General features: G+C 42.7%; 2 protein-coding genes across 5 annotated transcripts in view; one reads left to right on the top strand and one right to left on the bottom strand.

Annotated features, from left to right (window-relative positions):
* The window catches only part of LOC139318032 (major facilitator superfamily domain-containing protein 8-like), a 39,409-nt gene extending 30,794 nt beyond the window's left edge, over window positions 1-8,615 (bottom strand). The window contains exon 1 of the mRNA XM_070945272.1: window positions 8,243-8,615. Coding sequence (XP_070801373.1) covers window positions 8,243-8,318 — 76 coding nt within the window. The 5' untranslated portion in view covers window positions 8,319-8,615. The remainder of the gene's footprint in view (window positions 1-8,242) is intronic.
* Window positions 8,578-24,169, top strand: part of POLR2H (RNA polymerase II, I and III subunit H) — a 28,425-nt gene continuing 12,833 nt past the window's right edge. The window contains exons 1-5 of one of the 4 annotated variants that reach the window (XM_070945275.1): window positions 8,578-8,607; window positions 15,867-15,950; window positions 16,956-17,049; window positions 19,347-19,430; window positions 22,889-23,496. In XM_070945275.1, coding sequence (XP_070801376.1) covers window positions 8,601-8,607; window positions 15,867-15,950; window positions 16,956-17,049; window positions 19,347-19,430; window positions 22,889-23,006 — 387 coding nt within the window. In that variant the 5' untranslated portion in view covers window positions 8,578-8,600 and the 3' untranslated portion in view covers window positions 23,007-23,496. Of the gene's footprint in view, window positions 8,608-13,357; window positions 13,569-14,073; window positions 14,227-15,866; window positions 15,951-16,955; window positions 17,050-19,346; window positions 19,431-22,888; window positions 23,497-24,169 lie in introns of those variants that run through there. The other 3 variants (XR_011600487.1, XM_070945274.1, XM_070945276.1) reach the window with 3 other exon arrangements.

Here is a 24,169-nt window from a genome sequence, read left to right as displayed (position 1 = left end):
TATAAAGCCTTGGTAAGACCACACTTAGAATACTGCATTCAATTTTGGTCACTATATCATAAAAAAAGATGTTGAGACTCTGGAAAGAGTGCAGAAAAGAGCAATAAAGATGATTGGGGACTGGAGGCTAAAAGCCTGGTTTAGCTCAACAGACAGAAGCACAGGAATTTAACACCAGCTGTCTGCAATTAAAGTAAGATCGAATCTCACCAGGCTCAAGGTTGACTCAGCCTTCCATCCTTTCTAAGGTAGGTAAAATGAGGACCCAGATTGTGGGGGCAATAAGCTGACTTTGTATAAAAATATACAAAAGGATGAAGGCTATTGCTTAACGCACTGTAAGCCGCCCTGAGTCTCCGGAGAAGGGCGGCATATAAATCAAATTTAAAAAAAAAAAAAAACATATAAAGAACAGTTGCAGGAAATTGGTATATCTAGTCTAGTGAAAAGAAGGACTAGGAGTGACATGATAGCAGTGATCCAATATTTGAAGGCTGCCACAAAGAAGAGTCAGTCTATTCTCCAAAGCACCAGAAGGCAAGATAAGAACAATGGATGGAAACTAATCGAGGAGAGAAGCAACCAAGAACTAAGGAGAAATTTCCTGACAATAAGAACAATTAATCAGTGGAATAACTTGTAGTCCAGAAGTTGTGGATGCTCCATCGCTGGAGGCTTTTAAGAGACTGTTAATGTTTTTTATAAACAAGTTTTATGGTATATTGTTCACATAATTTTTTGTTGTAAGCCGCCCAGTGTCCCCAGGGAGTTGGGCGGCATAGAAATGTGACAAATAAATAAAATAAATAAAATAAAATAAAATAAAATAAAATAAAATAAAATAAAATAAAATAAAATAAAATAAAAAAATAAAATAATAATAAAATAAAATAAAATAAAAAAATTAAAATAAAATAAAATAATTAAGATGATAAGATAAAATAAAATAAAATAAAATAAAATTAAAATAAAATAATAAAATAAAATAAAATAATAAAATAAAATAAAATAATAAAATAAAATAAAATAAAATAAAATAAAATAAATAAAATAAATAAAATAAAATAATAAAATAATAAAATAATAAAATAAAATAAAATAAAATAATAAAATAAAAAAATAAAATAAAATAAAATAAAATAAAATAAAATAAAATATAAAATAAAATAAAATAATAAAATAAAATAAAATAAAATAAAATAAAATAATAAAATAAAATAAAATAAAATAAAATAAAATAAAATAAAATAAAATAAAATAAAATAAAATAAAATAAAATAAAATAAAATAAAATAAAATAAAATAAAATAAAATAGACTGGACAGCCACTTGTCTGGAATGGGATAGGGCAGTGATGGCGAAGCTTTTCGTCAACCAGAAGTGGTGAGAATCGGGAAGTGGCTGAGCCAAGAGGCAAAGATGGGCCTTGTAAACCAGTTCCAGCAGTCCCGTGTAGATGTGTGAGGTATGATGGGAACTGTAATCCAAGGCAGAAGGCCTCAAATTAAGAAAGACTGAGACACACCCAATCTGTTCACACTTCCTCATTATTGCTATATTTGAGGAAACGGACAATTTATTAAAGTGTTTGTGGGTTTAGTTAGTAGTTCCAATTATCTTGGTTTCCTGCAACAGCTGTTTAAATCTCTTTTCCTAAGGTTGTTTTTCTACTGCATCCCAGTGATGTCTATGGAGCTTCTCAGTCATCCAGGTCATGGTTGTCCCAAAGGTGCTTTTTCAAGAGGCAACTGGACTTTCTGGTTTTTCTTTGAAGACTTTTCACTTCTCATCCAAGAAGCTTCTTTAGCTCTGACTGGAATGGTGGGGAATGGAAGGATTTCAGATAATGAAAAACACTTCAGAAAGTTGGAAAGGAAGTCAAAATAATGATTCTGACGCCCGCAAACCAATAGAAATGTCAACATTTCCACCTGTTAGCTGCCAAACATACCTTAAGGAGGACAGGTAGAAGCTTGCTGGTTTGCAAACTGAAAAACACACCACTGTAAAACAGGCTCCTTAGGTTTTGCAACCTAATTTGAATCTGCCAGTGAGTTTAGGAACCTTGCAAGTTGCAAGGCCAGAGTGTTGTGGCCCACCAGCGGCCAGCGAAGCTGGCGGCAGACTCAGGTAGTGAGGAGGTTGGGGAGGAACATGGGCCAGTCCTGGAGTCTGGGGAAGGCTCTGATGAGTGCTCTGCGTCGGAGGCAAAGAGGGGGCCAAGGCCATCCGACAGTTATCAGCTGCCTTCGGAGTCGGATATCAGTGAGGCAGAAGAACAGCTGGAGCCTGTTCCCAGTGTGTGCATGTGCAGAGCTGCCAGGAGAAGTGAACAGCTAAGGAACAAGGGCCGACTCAGGAGTAAAGCCACAGCTGGACAGTGAATGGCCCCTCCCATAGGGAACAAAGAGGAGCGAGACAATTAGTTCAATTCATTAGGGTGAAGATCTGTTCCTTGCCAAGTAATTGCTGCTACAGCCTGGCATTTGGAAGATATCGGCCTGGCCATTCTCCAAGGCTAATAAAGGTTTGTAGTTGTGAAATCTCATGAAAGACTGTTTGCCAGGGCTTTGCTGGAGAGGAATTCCCTTTAATCTAAATAAAATTCCCCTTAATCTAAATAAAAGAGGTTTTATCAGGACGAGGAGTCTGTTTTATGATCTTGGGAGGCCTCAGAACGAAGAGGGGTGAACCTTTTCCTCATACCGCTAGTTCTCAACTTACAACCGTAATTGGCCCCGGAATTATGGTTGTAAATCATGGTAGTCATTAAACAGGTTACCATGTGACTGCGTCCAATTTTACAACCTTTGTAAAACTGGTCATGACACAAGAAAGCATGGTTGTTAAGCAAATACATGATCATTATTTATTTATATTTATTTATAAGATTTTTTTACCCGCCTTTGTGACTTTTACCAGTAACTCAAGGCGGCAAACATATATAATATTCCTTCCTGCTCCTCTTTTTCCCCGACAATAATAACCCTGTGAGGTGGGTTGGGCTAAGAGGAGCTGGGGGGGCAGTATTGGCACAAAGTCACCTAGTGGGTTTTCATGCCTAAGGGGAAACTAGAACTCACAGTCTCCTGTTTTCTAGGCCAGCACCTTAACCGCTACACCAAATGGATTCTTCCTTAAGCGAACGCTGCAATTATTAAACAAACAGTTTTAACTAACGGGCAATTTTTTGTTTGTTTGTTTGTTTGCTGGAAACTGGACGTAGATACCAGTTTCCAGCTATAAATGCCAAAAATCGCAATCACGTGATTGCGGGATGCTGCCAAGGGCCGCATCAATGCGTTCATGTGATCGCACAAGGGGGAGGATTGCCGTTGAAGCTTCAAAAAACAGGTCATAAGAAGCTCTGGGTATGACTGTGGTAACTTCAAAGGTTAGTAAGCGTGTGTGTATCTATCTATCTATCTATCTATCTATCTATCAATCTATGAATTATTCTACTCTACTCAGGGTGGATAAAAATCAATGATTTTTTTTAAAAAAAATCAAAAATATCAGGTTTTTTTATTTAAATCAGATTTTTTTTATTTAAATTGGATTTTTTTGATTTTTATTGAATTTATTTTAATAAAAAACTTTTGGGGTAAAAATCTACCGTAAGATAGTTTTCTATTTAAGACACATAAATAATTTAGTTTATTCAGCATGAAATGGAGCTTAGTGATGTAGCATGAGGCTGTATATTCTGCAACACTGGGACTATCGGTGAGTCAACAGTGGGTCAAAGGAGTAGCAGAGATGACAGTTGCTCTTTAAAAATTATGATTTAAATCGAGTTGATTTAAATCAAGCCTTTTTACTAGTGATTTAAATCATGATTTAAATTGTGATTTAAATCAACTCGATTTAAATCAAATCCACCCTGACTCTACTCTATTCTACTCTACTCTACTCTAGAGTAGAATATTCTAATCTTATTGCATTCTTTGACAAAGTGACAAAATTAGTGGACCAGAGGAATGCTGTCGATATAATTTACTTGGACTTCAGTAAAGCATTTGATTAAGTAGACCATAACCTACTACTAGATAAAGTAGAAAAATGTGGGTTAGGCAGCATCACCACCAGATGGATTCATAGCTGGCTGACCAACCGCACTCAACATGTAGTCCTCAATGGAACTGCATCTTCATGGAGGGAAGTATGCAGTGGAGTCAGTAAAATGAGGACCCAGATTGTTGGGGGGCAAATATGCTGACTCTGTAAACCGCTTAGAGAGGGCTGTAAAGCACTGGGAAGCGGTATATACGTCTAAGTGCTATTAGCTAGAGAAGAGAAAAAGCACTGTTTTCAAACTAGAATTGCAAAAGAGGATTTTAAACAAATGTGGGTGCGGACTAAGGAAGTTAGGAAGTATAGAACAGACTATCAGAGGGTCTAGGACTTTTCGCCTCGGTCTCTTCGTCTTGCCTGTTTCATCTTAAGGTTTTCGCCTCTGCGTTATTAGCCACAAACTTTTCTCCTCGGCTGACACGCCCCCAGTCTTTTGCCCCGGCACATTGGCACATCGAGTCCCTGCACCGATTGGCTGGATGCGAATTGTCCTGGGAGGCCAAAGGTCCGACACGAACTATACTTCGATGAATGGGCCCCGGCTAAGGGACTGGGACGGAGGGGCCGTGGCCGATGTGCCGGGGTGAAAGACTGCAGGCGTGTCAGCTGAGGACAAAAGTTTGTGGTTAATAACGCAGAGGCGAAAACCTTAAGGTGAAACAGGCCAGGCAAAGAGACCGAGGCGAAAAGTCCCACTCCGCTATCAGAGGCTCAGGATTAAACTGGGAAATCCTTGGGTGTTCTCTGAGCTTGGTCCTTTGTTTGCAGACTTTTAATTACCCAAGTAGATAACATCATCAGAACACCCAGGACGCCACGTGTGAAAACACGAAAACCCAGGATAATAATTAATTCCTAGAGAAAAAAGAGCCAGTTTGGTCTAGTGGTTAAGGCATTACGCTAGAAACCAGGAGCTGTGACTTCTAATCCTTGCCTGAGGTATGGAAGCCAGCTGGGTGACTTTGGGTCCTTCCTTCTCTCTCAGCCCAATTTACCTCACAGGTTTGTTGTGGAGAAAATAGGAGGATGAAGGAGCATCAGGTATAGTCAGCAGGTGCCATCGCTGACTATTGGGGGTGAATCTTTGCCCCCCACAGAGAGGGCTCGCAATCTGGGTGTCCTCCTGGACGCACGGCTGTCTTTAGAAGAACATATGACGGCCGTGGCCAGGGGGGCCTTTTATCAGGTCCGCCTGATTCGCCAGTTGCAGCCCTTTCTGGATCGGGATGCCCTGCGCACAGTCACTCATGCCCTTGTTACCTCCCGGTTGGACTACTGTAATGCTCTCTACATGGGGCTCCCCTTGAAGAGCACTCGGAGGCTCCAACTGGTCCAGAATGCGGCCGCGCGGGTGGTTATGGGTGCAACCCGTTGCGCCCACGTGACACCCCTCCTGCGCGAGCTGCACTGGCTCCCAGTGGTCTTCCGGGTGCGATTCAAGGTGTTGGTTACCACCTTTAAAGCGCTCCATGGCATTGGACCCGGGTACCTTCGAGACCATCTTCTGCCACCAATAGCCTCCCACAGGCCAGTTCGCTCCCACAGAGAGGGTCTCCTCAGGGTGCCATCGGCCAAGTCATGTCGGCTGGCGACACCCAGGGGGAGGGCCTTCTCTGTGGGAGCCCCAGCCCTGTGGAATGAACTGCCCCCGGAAATTCGTAAGATTTCTGACCTCCGGGTATTTCGCTGCGCACTCAAGACCCTATTGTTCCGCCAGGCTGGGTTAGCAATATAATTTTAAATTGGATGTTTTAAATTTTTGGGGTTTTAAATTAAGCCAAATTTATTTAATATTTTTAAACTATTTTAAATTGATGTTTATTCTGTTTTTAATTAGGCTGTACACCGCCCTGAGTCCTTCAGGAGAAGGGCGGTATAGAAATAAAATTATTATTAAAAAAAATTAATTATTAGGTATGTTCGCCACCTTAGTGATTTATAACAATAATAATAAAGGCGGGATCAAAATAAATGTATAAAATATTCAGCTTGGAAAAGCAATAGAAAAACCTTGTTTGTTCACTTACAGATCCAGATCTTCTGGCAGTCTAGAACAGGGATTAAACGTTGCACAAATTTACAATTTTAAGAATGCTGATCCTGCAAGACACTGAGAGCTTCTGCACCGGAGACAAATCCTTTGTGGGTCTAATCACACTTGACCAATCCTCAATTTATAACAGTTCATTTAGTAACCATTCAAAGTTACAACAGCACTGAAAAAAGTGATTTATGACCGTTTTTCACATTTAACAAGCATTGCAGCATCTGCCCAGGGTCATGTGATCAAAATTCAGACACTTGGCAACTGTCTCAAATTTATGACGGTTGCCGTGTCCCAGGGTCATGTGAAAAGCTTTTGCAAGCTTCTGACAAACAAAGTCAATGGGGAAGACAGGTTCACTTAGCAACCATGTTACTAACTTAATTAGTAACAGTTATTCATTTAACAACTGTGACAGGAAAGGTCATAAAACAGGGCAAAATTCATTTAACAAATGTATCGCTTAGTGACTTAAATTTTGGGCTCAACTGTGAGTCATAAGTCAAGGAGTAACCTGTACTCAAATTCAATTTCAAATTCTCAACCTTGGCAACTTTCAATTTCCAGAATTGAAGTTGAAGTCCACACATCTTAAAGTTGCCAAAGTGGAGCAGCATTTCTCTAAGTGTTTGGTGAAGCTTCCTTCCAGCGCCCCTCCTAAAATCTGGGGATACCCAGCAGCAAAGACTCCCCTAAAAAAGTGGTAAAGAGCCTTTACCCTGACCCTGATTCCTATTTTATATTTCAGTTCCAACCTACTTTCTTTTGCCCAAAGCAATGCACAGGACCCTGGCACAAAGAAGACCAGAGGATAAGAAACAATGGATGGAAACCAATCAAGGAGTGAAGCAACCTGGAATTAAGGAGAAAGTTCCTATCAGTGAGAACAATTAACCAGTGGAACAACTTGCCACCAGAATTTGTGGGTGCTCCATCACTGGAGGTTTTTAATCTATCAGAATAGAGCCGGAAGAGGCCTTGGAAGTCTTCTAATCCAACATGTGACCCTCTATATATACCATTTTGGACAAGCGGCTGTCCAGTCCTTTCTTTTTTTAAAAAAAGCCCAGTTTTTAAAAATCCCAGCACCCACTACTTCTGGAGGCAACTTCTATTCCCCTGGTTAATTGTTCTCACTTTTAGGAAGTTCCTCCTTAATTCCAGGTTGCTTCTCTCCTTGATTAGTTTAAGAAAAAACATAAAAATGTATATAACAAGAATGTAGAAATGTATAATATCAAAGATATAATTAAAATATATAGATCTCTATGGGGGAAGAAGGGGGAAAAAAGGATAAGGGGAGGGAGAGAAGAGGAGGAATGAAATGAAGACATAAAGGGAAAAAAGACAAAGTAACAGAAGGAAGACCACGATGAAACAATGCTTAAAAATGATAAGCTATCTAATACAAGTAATGGAGAATTATATAAAAATATAATATAAAGATGTACCATGATTTAAGTGGATGATATAAATGGTATTATAAGAAGAAATTCTTCCAGGAAAGGGGTGGGTATTAACTTCCTACAGTATAATATAAATTAATTCAACTTTAGAGTATCTGGTATGAAACGAGGGAAGAAACAGCTCTAGTTAAATACATGATTAAATAGGATAATCAATGTACGGGATATACATGAATAAGGCGAAGACACACAAAAGACTTGTAGCTCACCCACACACTGTTTGTGTTATTTGTAACTGAAGATGGGTTTTTATTTGTTTTTATTTTTATATTTGTTTAAAAAATAAAAAAATTTCCCAAGAAAAATTGATATGTTGTATGTTATATATGAATGTCATATATGTGTTATCATAAAATTACAATTTTATTTTTTAACAAAAAAAACCAGACACAGCCAGCTACTTGTCTGAAACGGTTATGGGGGGGGGTTCTACTGCTTGAACAGAGGGTCAGACTAGACGACCTCCAGGGTCCCTTTTCAGCTCTAATTCTGCATTTTAAAAGATGCCCTCCTTTTGGGGTCGCCAACAGCAAGGCTAAATTTAACCCTAGGGAAATCTGCACCGAGGTCCCCCACCCCAACCACATGGGACCCTCGCCCCTCTCCCCACCCACCTACCCACCCTTCTCCCCGCTCAACGACCCCCGGACAAACCTACCATACTCGATCCCTCCGGATAGGAAAAGCAGCCCGATGGTGAAGCCGGTCCGTTTCTTCTTCCGTTGGGAATCCATCCATGCGCCTGGAGCTCTCCAGGTAACAGAGGCGGAGCGAGGGGGTCCGGGGAGGTGATGCAGCCGGTCCGCCCTCCGACGGGCGCTTGCTTATAGGTCGGCGGACTCAAACCATCTCCGCCCGGCCACCTCTCGCACCTTCTCTCCGCCTAGTTACGCTGCGCACCTGGCTTGCCGGCAACTCCCTCCTTCCCTCCGACCCGAATCGGGACCTGGGAACCCCTCCACCCCCCCCGCGAGAGCCCTTTGGGCCGGCCCGCAGGCCCCGGGAGGCGTGAGCGAATGGAAGGTACTAAGTTGGAGGTGGGGGGGGAAGGGGGGGACGACCTTCACCAGGGTTGGCGCGGCTTCCGTTTCGGTTGCTTCCCGAATAGCAAAGAGCGGAAACCAAACCGAAAGGACGCACAAGCCCAGGAATTCGGAATGGGTTAATAATTTCAAAATCTATTCCATACAGTGGGTGGTTTACTGTATAAAATAGGTTTGTGTATGTGTGTGTATGTGTATATAAGCATATATGCATGTATATAAATATGTATATACATTATAAATGTATAATATATGTATATACTATATACATTAGGTATGTATTTAAATTTATATATACATATAGTATATATCGGGTGGGCAACTGTGGCCCTTTTACAACCTGTGGACTTCAACTCCCAGAATTCCTGAGACAGCCAAAGCTGTCTCAGGAATTCTGGGAGTTGAAGTCCACAGGTTGTAAAAGGGCCACAGTTGCCCACCCGTGGTATATATAGATAAGTATATTTACACATACCTACAGACATATATATGAATATATATGTATACATCCATCCATCCATACATACACACTGGTAGTGGGTTTCAAAAATTTTTACTACTGGTTCTGTGGGTGTGGCTTGGTGGGCATGGCAGGGAAAGGATACTATAAAATCTCCATTCCCACCTCACTCAGGTAAAGAATACTGTAAAATCCCCATTTCCTCCCGATTAGCTGGGACTCAGGAGGCAGAGAATAGATGGCGGCGGGGCCAATCAGAATTTTTACTACCGGTTCTCCAAACTACTCAAAATTTCCGCTACCGGTTGTCCAGAACTGGTCAGAACCTGCTGAAACCCACTTCTGATACACACACACACACATTCATTTATCAACTGTGGCAAGAAAGGTCACTAAATGGGGCAAAACTCACTTAACAAATGTATGGGAGTTTTAACAACATAAATTTGGGGCTCAATTGAGGTCATAAGTCGAGGACTACCTGTAGAATACGTTTGGGTATATTTGTATATATTTATGTAATATGTGTAATAGATGAAATTTGTTTATAAAATTGTGTGGTGTGTGTATAAAAATACATATAAACATATACCGGTACATACACATACATATATATACCGTGTATATATAAAATCTCCACCCAACTCACTTTACAGAATTGTTGTGGGGAAAATAGAAGGATGAAGGTATGTTCACTGCCTTAACTTATTTATAAAAAAAATTATAATAAAAAGAAATCAATATTTATCAAACTTCGGGGACTGGAGGCTAAAACATATAAAAAACGGTACTTGTGTGTCTGTATGTACACACTATGTAAACACACACCAAAAAGGAAGGTATATCTATAGATACAGTATATAGATTTAGTGTTTCTCAATTCAGTAACTTTAAGATATGTGGACTCCCAGAATTCTAGGTTAGCATTCTGGGTGGGAAATTCTGGAAATTAAGTCCACATATCTTAAAATTGAGAAACATTGATTTAGATGCTATAGATATACAGTCATTGTCTCTCAGCCCAACTCACCTCACATTGTTGTGGAGAAAACACAAAACTGCATTAAACCCTGATCAAAACTATACATTAAAAACGCAGGATGAAAATACAATAAAAGGAGCCTTGGTGGCGCAGCAGACTAAGGTGCTGTCAACTAGCACCAGCTGCCTGCAATTACTGCAAGTTCGAATCTCACCAGGCTCAAGGTTGACTCAGCCTTCCATCCTTTTGAGGTAGGTAAAATGACCTGGATTGTGGGAGCAATAAGCTGACTTTGTATAAAACAGAACACCGCTTGTGGGGGGGCGAAAGCCCTACTAAGCAGGTATATACAAAAGTATGAAGGCTATTGCTTAACGCATTGTAAGCCGCCCTGAGTCTCCGGAGAAGGGCAGCATATAAATTGAATAAATAAATAAATAAATAAATAAATAAATAAATAAATAAATAAATAAATATAAATAATGCATATACAACATAATAAAAGGGCTATTCAACAACCAAAGAAAAGCAAAAGATAGGCTCATAAAAATCCTCAGTCAATGCCTGAGGGAAAAAACATTTTGAAAATGTAGGTTTATTTCATTTATTATGAAATAAATCAGTCCTGACGGGGGATTGCACTACACATTAAATTATAACCCATATAAACTCCACATTGGGAAATCATGGTGTGCAAATCTATCTCTCCTGTTTTGTAATTTATAATTGATACCTTCCAGAGGGGTATACATCTTTAGCAATGTGGTTAGTAATACAGAACGGTTAATTAAATTATGCCCACACAGAAGACTCTAGTCCCAATGTAAAAATTCAATAGGGAGAAATATTTGGGTATCACTCCCATATGCATTGCTTTCTTGACAAATTTCTGCCTGTGCAGAAATTCAAGGGAGAAAACCAATGAATAGCTGTAGTGTTAAAACACACAGAGACTTTCAATTTTAGCCTTTCTCTTAAAAAAAAGACCTAACTATAGTGTCAAAATGGGAGGGAAATGGGGGGGTTCTACTTAACTTTACTACCGGTTCGCAACAGGGCCACGCACGCACGCGAAGTGTCCTGTTGTCCATTCTATTCTCATGTTGTCTTCTCCAACACCAACGGTTCAAAAGTATCAATACCCTTCCTACCTTGATTCTTAAAATCAAAGTCCAACTTTTCCTTCCCTTGAGTGTCACGGGGATTACCGTGACTCGCACGATTCTGATCTTTGTAGGTATAGACCAGTGCTCCACAACCTTTTTGGCACCAAGGACCAGTTTCATGGAAGAAGGACCATTTTTTTCATGGACTGGAGGGGGTGGAAGGAGGAGCATGAAACCTAGATCCCACGCATGTAGTTTGGCTCACCTGCCGCTCACCTACAGCTTTGCGGCCCAGTTCCTAAGAGGCCACGGACTAGTATCAGCCCATGGCCCAGGAACAGCAGGGCATTTGAATTTCTTTTTCCAACTATTTCATATTTAGAAAAATATTTAAATATAGCACAACAAAGAATGTTCTTTCTGCGCCAACTCAGAAAGCTCAAACTGTCCAAGGAGCTGCTGATTCAGTTCTACAGAGGAATGATTGAGTCTGTCATCTGCACCTCTATAACTGTCTGGTTTGGTTCTGCAACCCAACAAGACAGACAGAGACTTCAGAGGATAATTAGAACTGCAGAAAAAACAATGGCTGCCAACCTGCCTTCCATGGAGGACCTGTATACTGCACGAGTCAAAAAGAGGGCTGTGAAAATATCTACAGACCCCTCACATCCTGGACATAAACTGTTTCAACTCCTACCCGCAAAACGACGCTATAGAGAACTGCACACCAAAACAACTAGACACAAGGACAATTTTTTCCCAAACGCCATCACTCTGCTAAACAAATAATTCCCTCAACACTGTCAAACTATTTACTAAGTCTGCACTACTATTACTATTAGTCTTCTCATCATTCCTATCACCCATCTCCTTCCACTTATGACTGTATAACGGTAACCTTGCTACTGGTATCCTTACGATTTATATTGATATTGTTTCCTGATTGCTTATTTGTAACTTATGACTATCATTAAGTGTTGTACCTTACGATTCTTGATGAACGTATCTTGTCTTTTATGTACACTGAGAGCATATGCACCAAGACAAATTCCTTGTGTGTCCAATCACACTTGACCAATAAAGAATTCTATTCTATTCTATTCTATTCTATTCTATTCTATTCTATTCTATTCTATTCTATTCTATTCTATTCTAAATATTTTTCAAAGCTTAGCTTCCAGCACACCCTTCCCAGTCTGAACCCGGGCATTATGTCTGATCCATACATAGCTTCCACTTAGTTCCTCTTCCTGTCCATTCTTCCACCAGCTTTGTGGAGGTCAGGTCCATTGCCCAACCTGCTGGGTTGTGCATGAAGTTCCTTGGAGAGAGTCTTGGGCCAGTGTGGCACTACAATTCCCATCATTTCCAGTCAAGGCTGCCCAGAAGGAGGAGTCCTTGCAAAAGGCAAAAGCTCATTCATTTAATCCGCATTTAAAATGCAACTGGTAGACTCTTCCCCCAGTACAGGTAGTCCTCAACTTACAACAGTTCATTTAGTGACCATTCAAAGTTACAACGGCACCGGAAAAAATGACTTATGACTGTTTTTCACACTTATGACCGTTGCAGCATTTCCCCCATGGTCATGTGATCAAACTTCGGATGCTTGGCCACTGTCTCATATTTATGACGGTTGCAATGTCCAGGGGGGGGTCACAGGATCCCCTTTTGTGTCTTTTTGACGAGGAAAATCGACGGGGGAGCCAGATTCACTTAACAACCGTATGACTCACTTAACAACTGCGCTGATTCGCTTCGTCAAAGTGGCAAGAAAGGTGGTAAAATGGGTCAAAATTCACTTAACACGTGTCTCGGTTAGCCACAGAAATTTGGGGGCTCCGTTGTGGTCGTAAGTCGAGGACTACCTTACAGCGATAATACTAATAGGCTTTTTCAACAGCGATACACATATTCGAGATTTTCATTGGAGCCTTAAAAGAGGGCGGGCTCCGAGCGTCGCGGCAACGTCTGCGCGTGCGCAGCTCAAAGACGTCTTCATTCCTCCGGAGGCGCTGCTCGGTTTTTTTTGTTTTATTTTTTTTGCCCTTTCCTTTCCGCCCCTCCCACGCGGCCTTTCTCCCGGGAACAATATGGCTGGGGCGCCTTCCTTCCATCTGACGTCATCGTCGGGCGCCTGCGCCGGAAGCGGAAGAGCGCGAAATTTCTAGTATTTTCATGCAACGTGTGGATGCCTTCACGTGCGTTCGCGTGGAGTCGTGTAAGCTGCTCTGGCTCCTAGCAGAGGGCTGGTGTGGCCCTCGGCTCTCCCCTTCCTCGCTTAAATCCTGCGCTCGGCCTGCTCCTCCTCCTCGCCATGGCGGGCATCCTCTTCGAAGACATCTTCGACGTGAAGGACATCGACCCCGAGGGCAAGAAATTCGACCGGGGTGGGGCTCAGTTCGCCTTCCCCCCCCTTTTTTTCCCCCAATTATCCCTCCGTTGTGCTTCCGAGGAGGCCTAGATTTAAAAAAAAATATTTTTAAAAAAATATTTTATTATTATTAGCAGAGTTGGAAGGGACCTTAAAGGTCATCTAGTCCAACCCCCCCCCCGCTCATCCCCCCAACAACAGCCCTGTGAGGTAGGACAGGCTTTTGCGGTGCTGAGCAAGCCCCAGGTCCATCAAGAGAGCTGCGTCTCTTGATGTTTTGATTGGAGGCGAGCTGCTCATTCCAGCTTTGAAGGCTACAAGTTCTTTAAATGGGGAAGTCGTTTAATGTGTGTTGTTGCAAAACCACTTGGACCTGACCGTGAAATCCCCGTGGACGCAACTTCCAAGTTTGGAAAAACATGACTTTTTTTTCGGGGGGGGGGGGGGGGGGGCCAAACCCATTCTGGAAAAGGAGCAGATTGGGGGTGGGGGAAAACTGGCTTCATTTGGCTAATGTGGCATAGGGGGTAGAATATTTTCTGTTTCTTGATGTAGCCTGCCTCACAGGGTTGTTGTAAGTATAGAAAAGAATGATTGTGGATTATATACTTTTACCAAGGCGAAATATAAATCAGGTGATTTAGGAAGACTGAACTGTTTCATCAAGCCGTACGGTAGGGCTGCTATGATGCTATATTTATTTATTTATTTATTTATTTATTTATTGGTTCGATTTATATGCCGCCCTTCTCCGGAGACTCAGGGCGGCTTACAATGCGTTAAGCAATAGCCTTCATACTTTTGTATATACCTGCTTAGTAGGGCTTTCGGGGCCCCCTAAGCGGTGTTCTTTTTTATACAAAGTCAGCTTATTGCCCCCACAATCCGGGTCCTCATTTTACCTACCTTGGAAGGCTGAGTCAACCATGAGCTGGTGAGATTTGAACTTGCAGTAATTGCAGGCAGTTGGCAACTAAGTGCTACTTAACAGCACTTTAGTCCGCTGCGCCACCAAGGCAACCCTAACCCTATGGATTAGTAATTTTAATTGTGTGTTTTTTTAATGTTTGGTTCCCACTGTATATAGTTATTTTACGAAATATAAACTTTGGTTTTACTCTCTGACTAGCATGTATTTATTTTAAAACCCAATCACAGTTTTGGGGTATTGCATGTTGGTTGCTTGATAGAGCAGCCAAGGAGCCGTATAAATAAAATGAGTTAACATTTTAATCCATTTAGTAATGCTGGGTTCCTTGAGGGGAATATTTATTGGAACAACTCATACCAACTTTGCAATGGACTGTAAGGGTTCCTGGCCTCCTGTGTGATGTTTGTGGTAGAAAAGTACCGGTGATGATCCCCATTCTAAGAATAGGGTACTATTGCTCGTCTCTCAGTAAGGTGGTGATTTACTGCAGCCATCAAAACTGAATTGTGCATTTTATCCTTCATTTTATCAATGGAGACTAAGTGGAGCAAATGGCCAGTTTTAAGTTTCTGGGTGTTATCATAAAAGAGGACCTGACCTCACGTTGCAGCACTGGTCAAAAGGGCCCAGCAGAGACTTCTCAGGAAAAAAACAACTGAATGAGAAACTGCTGGTGACCTTCTACCGCTGCACCATAGAGAGTATTTTAACTTACTGCACCTGTGTATGGTTTGCCAATTGCACAGTAGCAGATAGGACAGCAATCCAGAGGGTTAACATCACTGCCCAGAGGATCATTGGTTGCTCTCTCCCCTCTTTGAAAGAGCTTTATAGCTCCTGCCTTAAGAAAGTTCAAAACATTATTAAAGACCTATCTCATCCTGGGCAGCCTTTTTTTTTTTTTTTTTTAACTATTACCATCTGGCAGATGGTACAGGATAATAAAAACAAGGACAAATAGGCTGAAAAACAGCTTCTATCCCAGGGCAGTAACTATATTGAATTCTACGGTATAGTGCAATATTAATGCAATATCAGGGGTTTTCAATTCAATTTATTAGAATGTGAAGGATGTGTGTTTATGTTTTATTTTTATAGTTATAATGTACACTGAAGATGGCATTTAATTTCATTGTACGAGATGCAATGACAATAAACTAAACTAAACTAAACTTGTGGTATCTGTTACCCAAATAAATGGAAATCCAAGAATTTTATTGTATTCAGTTCAATGTTGAAGAATTTTCAACACGCTGTAGAAAACCTGGATGAACTGGAGACTTTTTCCCTAAGCCTCACATACTTTTGGAGTGACATTTGAGCAGTAAACATCTTTCTTGAAGATTTTACCTCTCAACAACTAACATCCTGGCATGTCTTTAGTTTCCCGGCTGCACTGTGAGAGCGAGTCCTTCAAAATGGATCTGATCCTCGATGTGAACGTACAGATCTATCCAGTTGATCTTGGTAAGCACATACCTAGCAATGTTTTTTTCCTATTTCCTTATAAAATATATTTGGATGGTGTTTTTTCCTGCAACATAAGATTTTCAATAATATATGTACCTCAGGATTGAACTGTGAAGTCTTTGGTGCTCTCTGAGCTTGATTGCTTGCAGATGTTTCATTACCCAATTAAGTAACATCATCAGTGCTATTCAGAATGGAGTTTATTCTTTATTTATATACAGTAGCTTGCTTTATTCTTTGTTTATAGACAGTATCCTGTTGGTAAGGTGTGGTTTTCTCCTTGGTAGTTCCTTAATTAGGGTATCATTTTTTGCTTGATTGCTTGGTGTTAATCCCCACTTATTTAGGAGTTGGCTGCTGAAGAGGATGTGTTTCTGTTTGTTTCCTTGTTTTTTACTTTTTTCTTAAATGCTATGTAAAAGATAAACAATTTATCTTGAGGGCAAACAACTAACCAAACAAGCAAACAACCAAACTTAAATAGCACCAAGGACACTTCATAATTTTTTTTGCTTATTACTAGAAGAACAATAGCAACATCTAGAATATTCTAGGTTTGCATAATGCATTGAATCATGAATGAAAGCTGCCCAGAATCCCTAGCAAGGGAGATCGGTGGCATAAAAAAATAATAAACATAATAACTAATCGAAGAGACTTGACTCAATAAAGCAGGCCAAGTCATATTTAGAAAACCCTGATCAAATCTAACATGTTCATAACTTAGTAAATAAGTGTTGTGCAAAGTACCATACATTCCAGGGTTTGTCTTCCAATATTTCTTGAGATGTTTACCTCAAGAAACATCTCTATTCTGGTCATTGATGCACATTTCTTTTCAGGTCCTACACTCGGATCTTCCCCAAATGTTATTAGGGACCTTGACATATTGGATTTGCACATTCTTCCACTGAGGAGTAAATCTGAAGGGTCTGATTCACAAACTTTTTGCTTTTGCATTTTGCATTTCACTTGTAATATTTATCGTTCCTTGCATTGCAGGAGACAAATTCCGCCTTGTGATAGCCAGCACTTTGTACGAAGATGGGACATTGGATGATGGCGAATATAATCCTACAGATGATAGACCCTCCAGGTGACAAAAAGCCGTTTCTGCATAGCGAGGGTGAAGGCCAGTATAAAGAAAATACAATGGTTGTCACAGATCTGATTCTTTGGTCTCCTCATCTAAGCTTGGAGTTTTTAGATCTGGTGGAGTAATAATAATAAGGCAGTGTTGGCTAACCTTTTTGCATCGCGTGCCAGGAGTGGGGGGGCTCACATGCACGCGTGTCCCCACCCATAATTTTATGTGCCCTGCGCATGTGCAAGCAACCCACATATACCCCGCTCCTAGCATGCGATGGCCCGGGGGGCCCGGTAGCCCTGTTTTTCTCTCTCCCCAGACTCCAGAGCCTTTCTAGGAGCTTGGGGAGGGTGAAAACGGCCTTCCCCACCCACCCCGGAGGCTGGAAACAGCCCATTTGCCGTCTTCTGATCCTACCGGAAGTTGGCAATCAGGCGGTTTCCAACCTCTGGGGGGGGAGGCCATTTTCGACCTCCCCAAGCTCCTAGAAAGGCTCTGGAGGCTGGAGAGAGAGAAAAACGGGCCTTACCCACCACCCCCCGAGGCGGAGCTAAGCTCGCGTGCCCACCAATATGGCTACGCGTGCCACAGGTTCGCCATCACAGTAATAAGGGACTCATCTCCACCTGGGAGTTGAAGTCCACAACTCTTAAGGAGACTCCTGATCTAGAGGAACAAATACCATATTTTTCGGAGTATAAGACGCACCTTAGTTTTTGGGGAGGAAAATGGGCAGGGGGCAAATTCTGCCTACCAGATATTCATCTGGCTAGTGTCATTAGCGTGGTCAGCTTCAGCACATTAGTTACCTCGCTGGTTTTGAGGTTGGGGCTGGTTGGGGCTAAAAGACAGCTTCAAAAGCACAGCTGATCGTCGGAGGGAGCTCCAGTGACTATAGCAGGCAAAGCGTGGAAGGGGTAAGAGAAGGCAGCAGCTGTTTCGGGTAGCCATTTTGGGCACCGCGTAGGGTTACATTCGGAGTATAAGACACACCCAAATTTTCAGCCTCTCTTAGGAGGAAAAAAATTGTGTCTTATACTCTGAAAAATACGGTATTGCCACCTGGATTTTAGGGTGTCAGACTAGTCTACAGATGTGTCCCTTCCCCTCCTCCACTATGCCAATCCTGTGAGGTAAGTTAGGCTGAGAAAATGTGCTTGAGTTCTGTTACTCAATCATTTTCATGGCTGAACCACAGTGGAACCTGAAATACGGGTCGTCCTCGACTTATAGCAGTTCATTTAGTGACCGTTCAAAAGTTACAGCGGCACTGAAAAAAGTGACTTATGACCAGTGGTGAAATGTAAAATTTGTTCCTACTGGTTCTGTGGGCGTGGCTTGGTGGGAGGGGGGTGACGGTGGGCGTGGCCAACTCTTTTTTTTACTTTTAAAAGCATTTTTTCTAGAACCTTCGGCGGAAGAGGTTGTAAAAAAATGCTTTTAAAAGCCTCTGATGATCAGGCAACTCAGCTGGGATCGTCAGAGGCTTTTAAAAGCATTCTTTTTCTACAACCTCTTTGGCCGAAGAGATTGTAGAAAAAATGCTTTTAAAAGGCTCTGATGATCCCAGCTGAGCCACGCGATCATCAGAGGCTTTTTTTTTTTTTTTACTTTTAAAAGCATTTTTCCGGCCGAAGAGGTTGTAGAAAAAATGCTTTTAAAAGTAAAAAAAGAGCCTCTGATGATCACGTGGCTCAGCTGAGCATTGGGGGGGGGGCAGGGATTTTTGCTACCGGACCACCCGCCGCCATCGCTATTGTCCGAATCGGGAGCATTTCACCCCTGCTTATGACCATTTTTCATACTTGGACACTTGTAGCACCCCTACGGTCACATGATCAAAATTCAGATGGTTGGCAACTGGTTCATATTTATGACAGTTGCAGTGTCCCTTTTGCGACCTCCTGACCAATCAATGTCAATGGGGAATCCAGATTCACTTAACAACCATGTTACTAACAACAAATGCAACAATTCACTTAACAACTGCGGCAAGAAAGATGATAAAATGGGGCAAAAGTCACTTAAATGTTTCACTTAGCAACATAAATGTTGGCCTCGATTGTGGTCGTAACTCAAGGACTCCCTGTGATCCAGTCTTAAGTGTGCAGAGCCATAGAATGATAATGTAAGAATTCAAAAAGCAAAGGCATTTTTGCTCTTTCACAAAGGAATATTTTGATGTCTGTATATCACAGAGGGAAGGCTTGAGTTTTGGATTGATGCTGAATACGCTCTTTCGTTTTTGGCGTTTCTGGTATTTTAATACATGTTCCCTTCTTTTGGCCGGCTCTTCTTATTCACAGGGCGGATCAGTTTGAATACGTGATGTATGGGAAGGTGTACAGGATTGAGGGCGATGAGACATCAACAGAAGCAGCCACGCGCCTGTAAGTCTCCTTTTCTGAAATAGGTTGAAAAGCGATCGTGTTTTGATATCCTACAAAGCCATAACTTGATTGGTTGGATTCAGGCTAAGGATGTTGTTTGAGGGTCTACGACACCTCGCCAACAGCCAACTCGCTACAGTCAATGCGCCATGGCCAACTCATCGCAGCCAACTTGCTTGGGACAACTCACCATGGTCAACTCGCTGAAGGACGACTCGCCACGGGGCCAGAGTTATCCTGATATCGTAGGAATAGTTGAATATTTCATAGATAAATAGTAATCAATAGTTGAATATTTAATAATAGTTGAATAGTTGAACCAGCTGCCTGCAATTACTGCAAGTTCGAATCTCACCAGGCTCAAGGTTGACTCAGCCTTCCATCCTTTCGAGGTAGGTAAAATGAGGACCCAGATTGTGGGGGAAATAAGCTGACTTTGTATAAAAAAGAACATCGCTTGGGGGGGAGCGAAAGCCCTACTAAGCAGGTATATACAAAAGTATGAAGGCTATTGCTTAACGCATTGTAAGCCGCCCTGAGTCTCTGGAGAAGGGCGGCATATAAATCGAACCGAGAGAGAGAGAGAGAGAGAGAGAGAGAGAGAGAGAGAGAGAGAGAGAGATTTGATGATTGATAGATAGATAGATAGATAGATAGATAGATAGATAGATAGATAGATAGATCCATTAAAGAAGATGCAAAAGGAGGGACAAAATACCATGTGAATGACAAAAATTGAAATAATGTTTAAATTATTTTAAATAATTAAGTTGAATTATCCCGCAGCAAGTTGGCCGCTGCAAATTGGTCATGGTGAGTTGGCTACGGCAAATTGTCCCATTCCGTTCTCAAGGTGCGTTAGACGTTCTGAGCTTAAGAGCCATGGTGGCGCAGTGGTTAGAATGCAGTATTGCAGGCTAATTCTGCCGACTGCTAGCAGTTCAATTCTCACCAGGCTCAAAGTTGACTCAGCCTTCCATCCTTCCGAGGTCTGTAAAATGAGGACCCAGATTGTTGGGAACAATATGCTGACTCTGTAAACCGCTGAGAGAGAGTTGTAAAGCACTGTGAAGCTGTATATAAGTCAAAGTGCTATTGCTATGAGTCCCCTATGTATGGTTTTTGGATGGTCCTTTTGCTCGTCATGCTAAAGCCATAAGCTTTATGGTTGAGAGCGCCAAACCATCTGCATTACGGCTTAGAGTTGGGGTCTCCAAACTTGGCAACTTTTCAGAATTGTGGACTTCAACTCTCAGAATTCCTCAGCTAGCTATGCTTGCTGGGGAATTCTGGGGGTTGAAGTGTGCAAAGTTGCCAAGTTTGTAGACCCCTGGCTTAGAGCAACATGTGGTGCATCCAATTTGGTACGATCATCTGCTTTCCGTGAAGATGATTCTACTTTCGCATCTTCAGTTAAGTAAAGGGTCAAATTTATTTATTTATTAGTTCAATTTATATGCCGCCCTTCTCCGTAGACTCAGGCGGCTTACAATGCATTATAGCAATAGCCTGAATACTTTTTATGTATATACCTGCTTATTAGGGCTTTCGGGGGGCCCCCTAAGTGGTGTTGTTCTATACAAAGTCGGCTTATTGCCCCCACAATCCGGGTCCTCAATTTACCTACCTCGAAAGGATGGAAGGCTGAGTCAATCTTGAGCCTGGTGAGATTTGAACTCGCACTAATTGCAGGCAGCTGGCAGCTAAGTGCTAGCACTGAACAGCACTTAGTCCGTTGCACCACCAAGGTTCCTAATTGCAGATAATGGGAAAGGCTGACTGTTTTAAAATTCTCCTCCTAGCCCAGGGGTGTCAAACTCGAGGCCCGTAATGTGGTTGGATCTGTCCCACAGGGCTGGGCCAATCTATCCGCGTTGCTTCGGCCTGGTCTACCCAATGCAAAGAGGAAACATGCCAGCAGTTTTGGGAGTGGCATCAAACTGGCCATGCCCATCCGGTCGGCCACGCCCACCTGGCCCTACAGCCCTGATGTGGCCCTCAATGAAATTGAATTTGACACCCCTGCCCTACCCTGATACTTTCCACATCGTTGGGTCTTCAACTCTCTTATTTCCTAAGTAGCTGTCAGGTTTTGAGGTCATCTCAAATAAATTGCATTTCAAACGAAGTCTTTGAAGAAAAACTTCCATTTATTAAGCACGACATTCTAACTCTGACTCCATCGCAGCCAACACTGACTTCCAGACCCAAAACCCTCCCTTTCCGTTCCCCACTCCCCTGCACTCATTGGCCATCTTCCAAGTCACTCTACCCCTAATCTACTGCTCCAGCTCAAAGGAATTTCCCCCCTCCCCTCCCATCTCCTAGGGGATATTATCTCCAGGGAAAATAAGTAGGTGAAAAGTCAAACGTCCCTTTCCAGACGCCTCCGCTTCTCCTTCTTATGTCAGCACTAGAGTAAATGCAGGTTGAAGTGCTGACAGTAGCATGATTCGCGACTAAATGTTAGAGAGGTGATATACAACTTCTCGAGGACACAAGATTGAAGAACAACGATCTAAGATGGATGTCGGCAACCCGTGGCTCTGGAGCCGCATGTGGTTCTTTGGGCCTTTTGCTCTTACCGGATCCCACCACTGGCTGGCCTCGTCCTCCCAGTCACTCCTCGCACTGAGAAAGGGTGATGGCGGCGGATGGAGACTCGCTCCATATTCCAGAGCAGGAGCGAAGGGGCCCTGTACTTGCCTCTTCTTCCGGCCCTTGTTGGTGCTGCGTGTACCTCGGTCGCTCGGGGAGATGTGCAACTTTCTCTCCACCCTGAGACACTGGCCCAGCCCAGCTGCAGCTAACACCGGTGCTCTCACCGCCTCCATGGCCTGCTCGCTGCTCTTGCAGCGCTGGACATGCGATGGCACGCCCACCCAGGTTTTGTGGCTCCCGGTGTTTTCTTTTCAGTGGGAAACGGGTCCAAATGGCTCTTTGCGTGTTTAAGGTTGCAGACCCCCAATCTAAGAGGTTGTATGGCAGAGGACAGCTTTCGTGATGTATCGTGAGTGCAGTGTCCTTTGCCTTCGTTCCTGGTGTTTCTCAATCTCGGTTGTTTGAAGAGGTGTGGACTTCAATTATTTTATTTATTTTATTTTATTTTATTTTATTAGATTTATATACCGCCCTACTCCCGCAGGACTCAGGGTGGTGAACAGCCAGATAAAACACATAAATTACAAAAACAGTATAAAATCTGATTTATCTGATTGGCCGGTGACAATTTAAACAACCCTAATGTTTTAAGACAAATTTAAAATTCATCGTTTGAATTAAAAAGGAAAAGCTGGGGAATTCTGGGAGTTGGAAGTCCACACCTCTCCAATTATCCAGGGTTGAGAAGCAGTGATGTAGCATGTGGCAGTTTGACCTATTCAGGACATTTTTCTCTCTCTTTACAACTGTGAGCAGCCTGCCTCCTCCAACCCATCCTTCTCTCTCCCTTCCTCCAGCTCTGCCTACGTCTCCTACGGTGGCCTCCTCATGAGACTCCAGGGAGATGCCAACAACTTGCACGGCTTTGAAGTGGATTCAAGGGTCTACCTCCTGATGAAGAAATTAGCCTTCTGAGCAGCTTCTGCCACCAGACGGGTTGGAGGCTCGATTAAGCAGCTTGGGACATTTCAGAAAATAACATCTGTTGCTTCCTCTGCTTCCCTTCAGAAGCGTTTGGAGCAAAGCTTGGCAACGAATTAGAAGCACCCTTCTTGATGTTCTCCACCGTCTTTAGCAGCCACAACCGGGACAATTTTTCTCCACGCCATTTTCCCAGGGCCCTTTGCCGTTAGGAAGAAGCAGCCAGGCTACATGGCAGCATTTCTTATGAAGCTGAAGAGTAGAATATTTCCTGGTGCCGGAAACGATATTGCTTTTGATGAAGTGATCTGTTTTACGGGGCATTTTTCCACAAAGGCAACACTACTATTTCTGGTAAACTGGGCCCCTTTGGTCAAAAAAAAAACCACCACAGAGCAAAAGAAGTTAGCTCCTGCGTCAAACTCCTTACAGGTAATCGTTACTCCTTTTTTAAAAAAAACATCAAATAAATATTTTTTATGGATTTTTATGGTTGTCTGGGCTGTGTACAGGAAGGAACGTCTGTATCTCTTTGATTAACATAGTTAATCAGTCCGGAGTGCAAAGCTTCCACCACCTCTCCCAATTTTATGTTGATCCTCTGGAACCGGGATGGCAAACCCATGACACATGGGCCACAGGTGGCACGCAGAACCATATCTGTGGGCACACAAGCGTTGCCCTAGCTCAGCACCAGTGCGCATGTGCGCACCGGCCACCTGATTTTTGGACCTTCCGGGCCCACCGGAAGTCGGGAAATGGCCCATTTCCAACCTCTGGAGGGCGTCCGGGGTGGGCCGTGGGGAAGGCTGTTTTCGCCCTCCCCAGGCTCCAAGAAAGCCTCTGGAGGCTGGGGAGGGCAAAAAACAGGCCTACCGTGCCCACCATGCCATCATATGCCATCAAGTGGGGGTCGTGCAGGGGGGTCGCACACGCATGCGCGGCGGCGGGGGGACGGCATTGAATTATGGATGTCGGCACGCATGCACGTAACCCCCTGCGCTCCCCCCCCACTTTTGGCACACTACAGCAAAAAGGTTAGCCATCACTGCTATAGAAGGACCCAGAAGGCAACTTGGGTGCCCTCTGGATGCTTGGGACCTCTATGTAGAGGTGGGTTTCAGCAGGTTCTGACCAGTTCTGGAGAACCGGGAGCA

This window comes from Pituophis catenifer, unplaced genomic scaffold, assembly GCF_029215685.1.
Source record: "Pituophis catenifer annectens isolate HBS135680 unplaced genomic scaffold, rPitCat1.0.hap2 SCAF_6, whole genome shotgun sequence".
Taxonomy (NCBI): Eukaryota; Metazoa; Chordata; class Lepidosauria; order Squamata; family Colubridae; genus Pituophis; species Pituophis catenifer.
The sequence above is the reverse complement of the archived record's forward strand: the minus strand, read 5'-3'. Positions and strand labels throughout refer to the sequence as shown.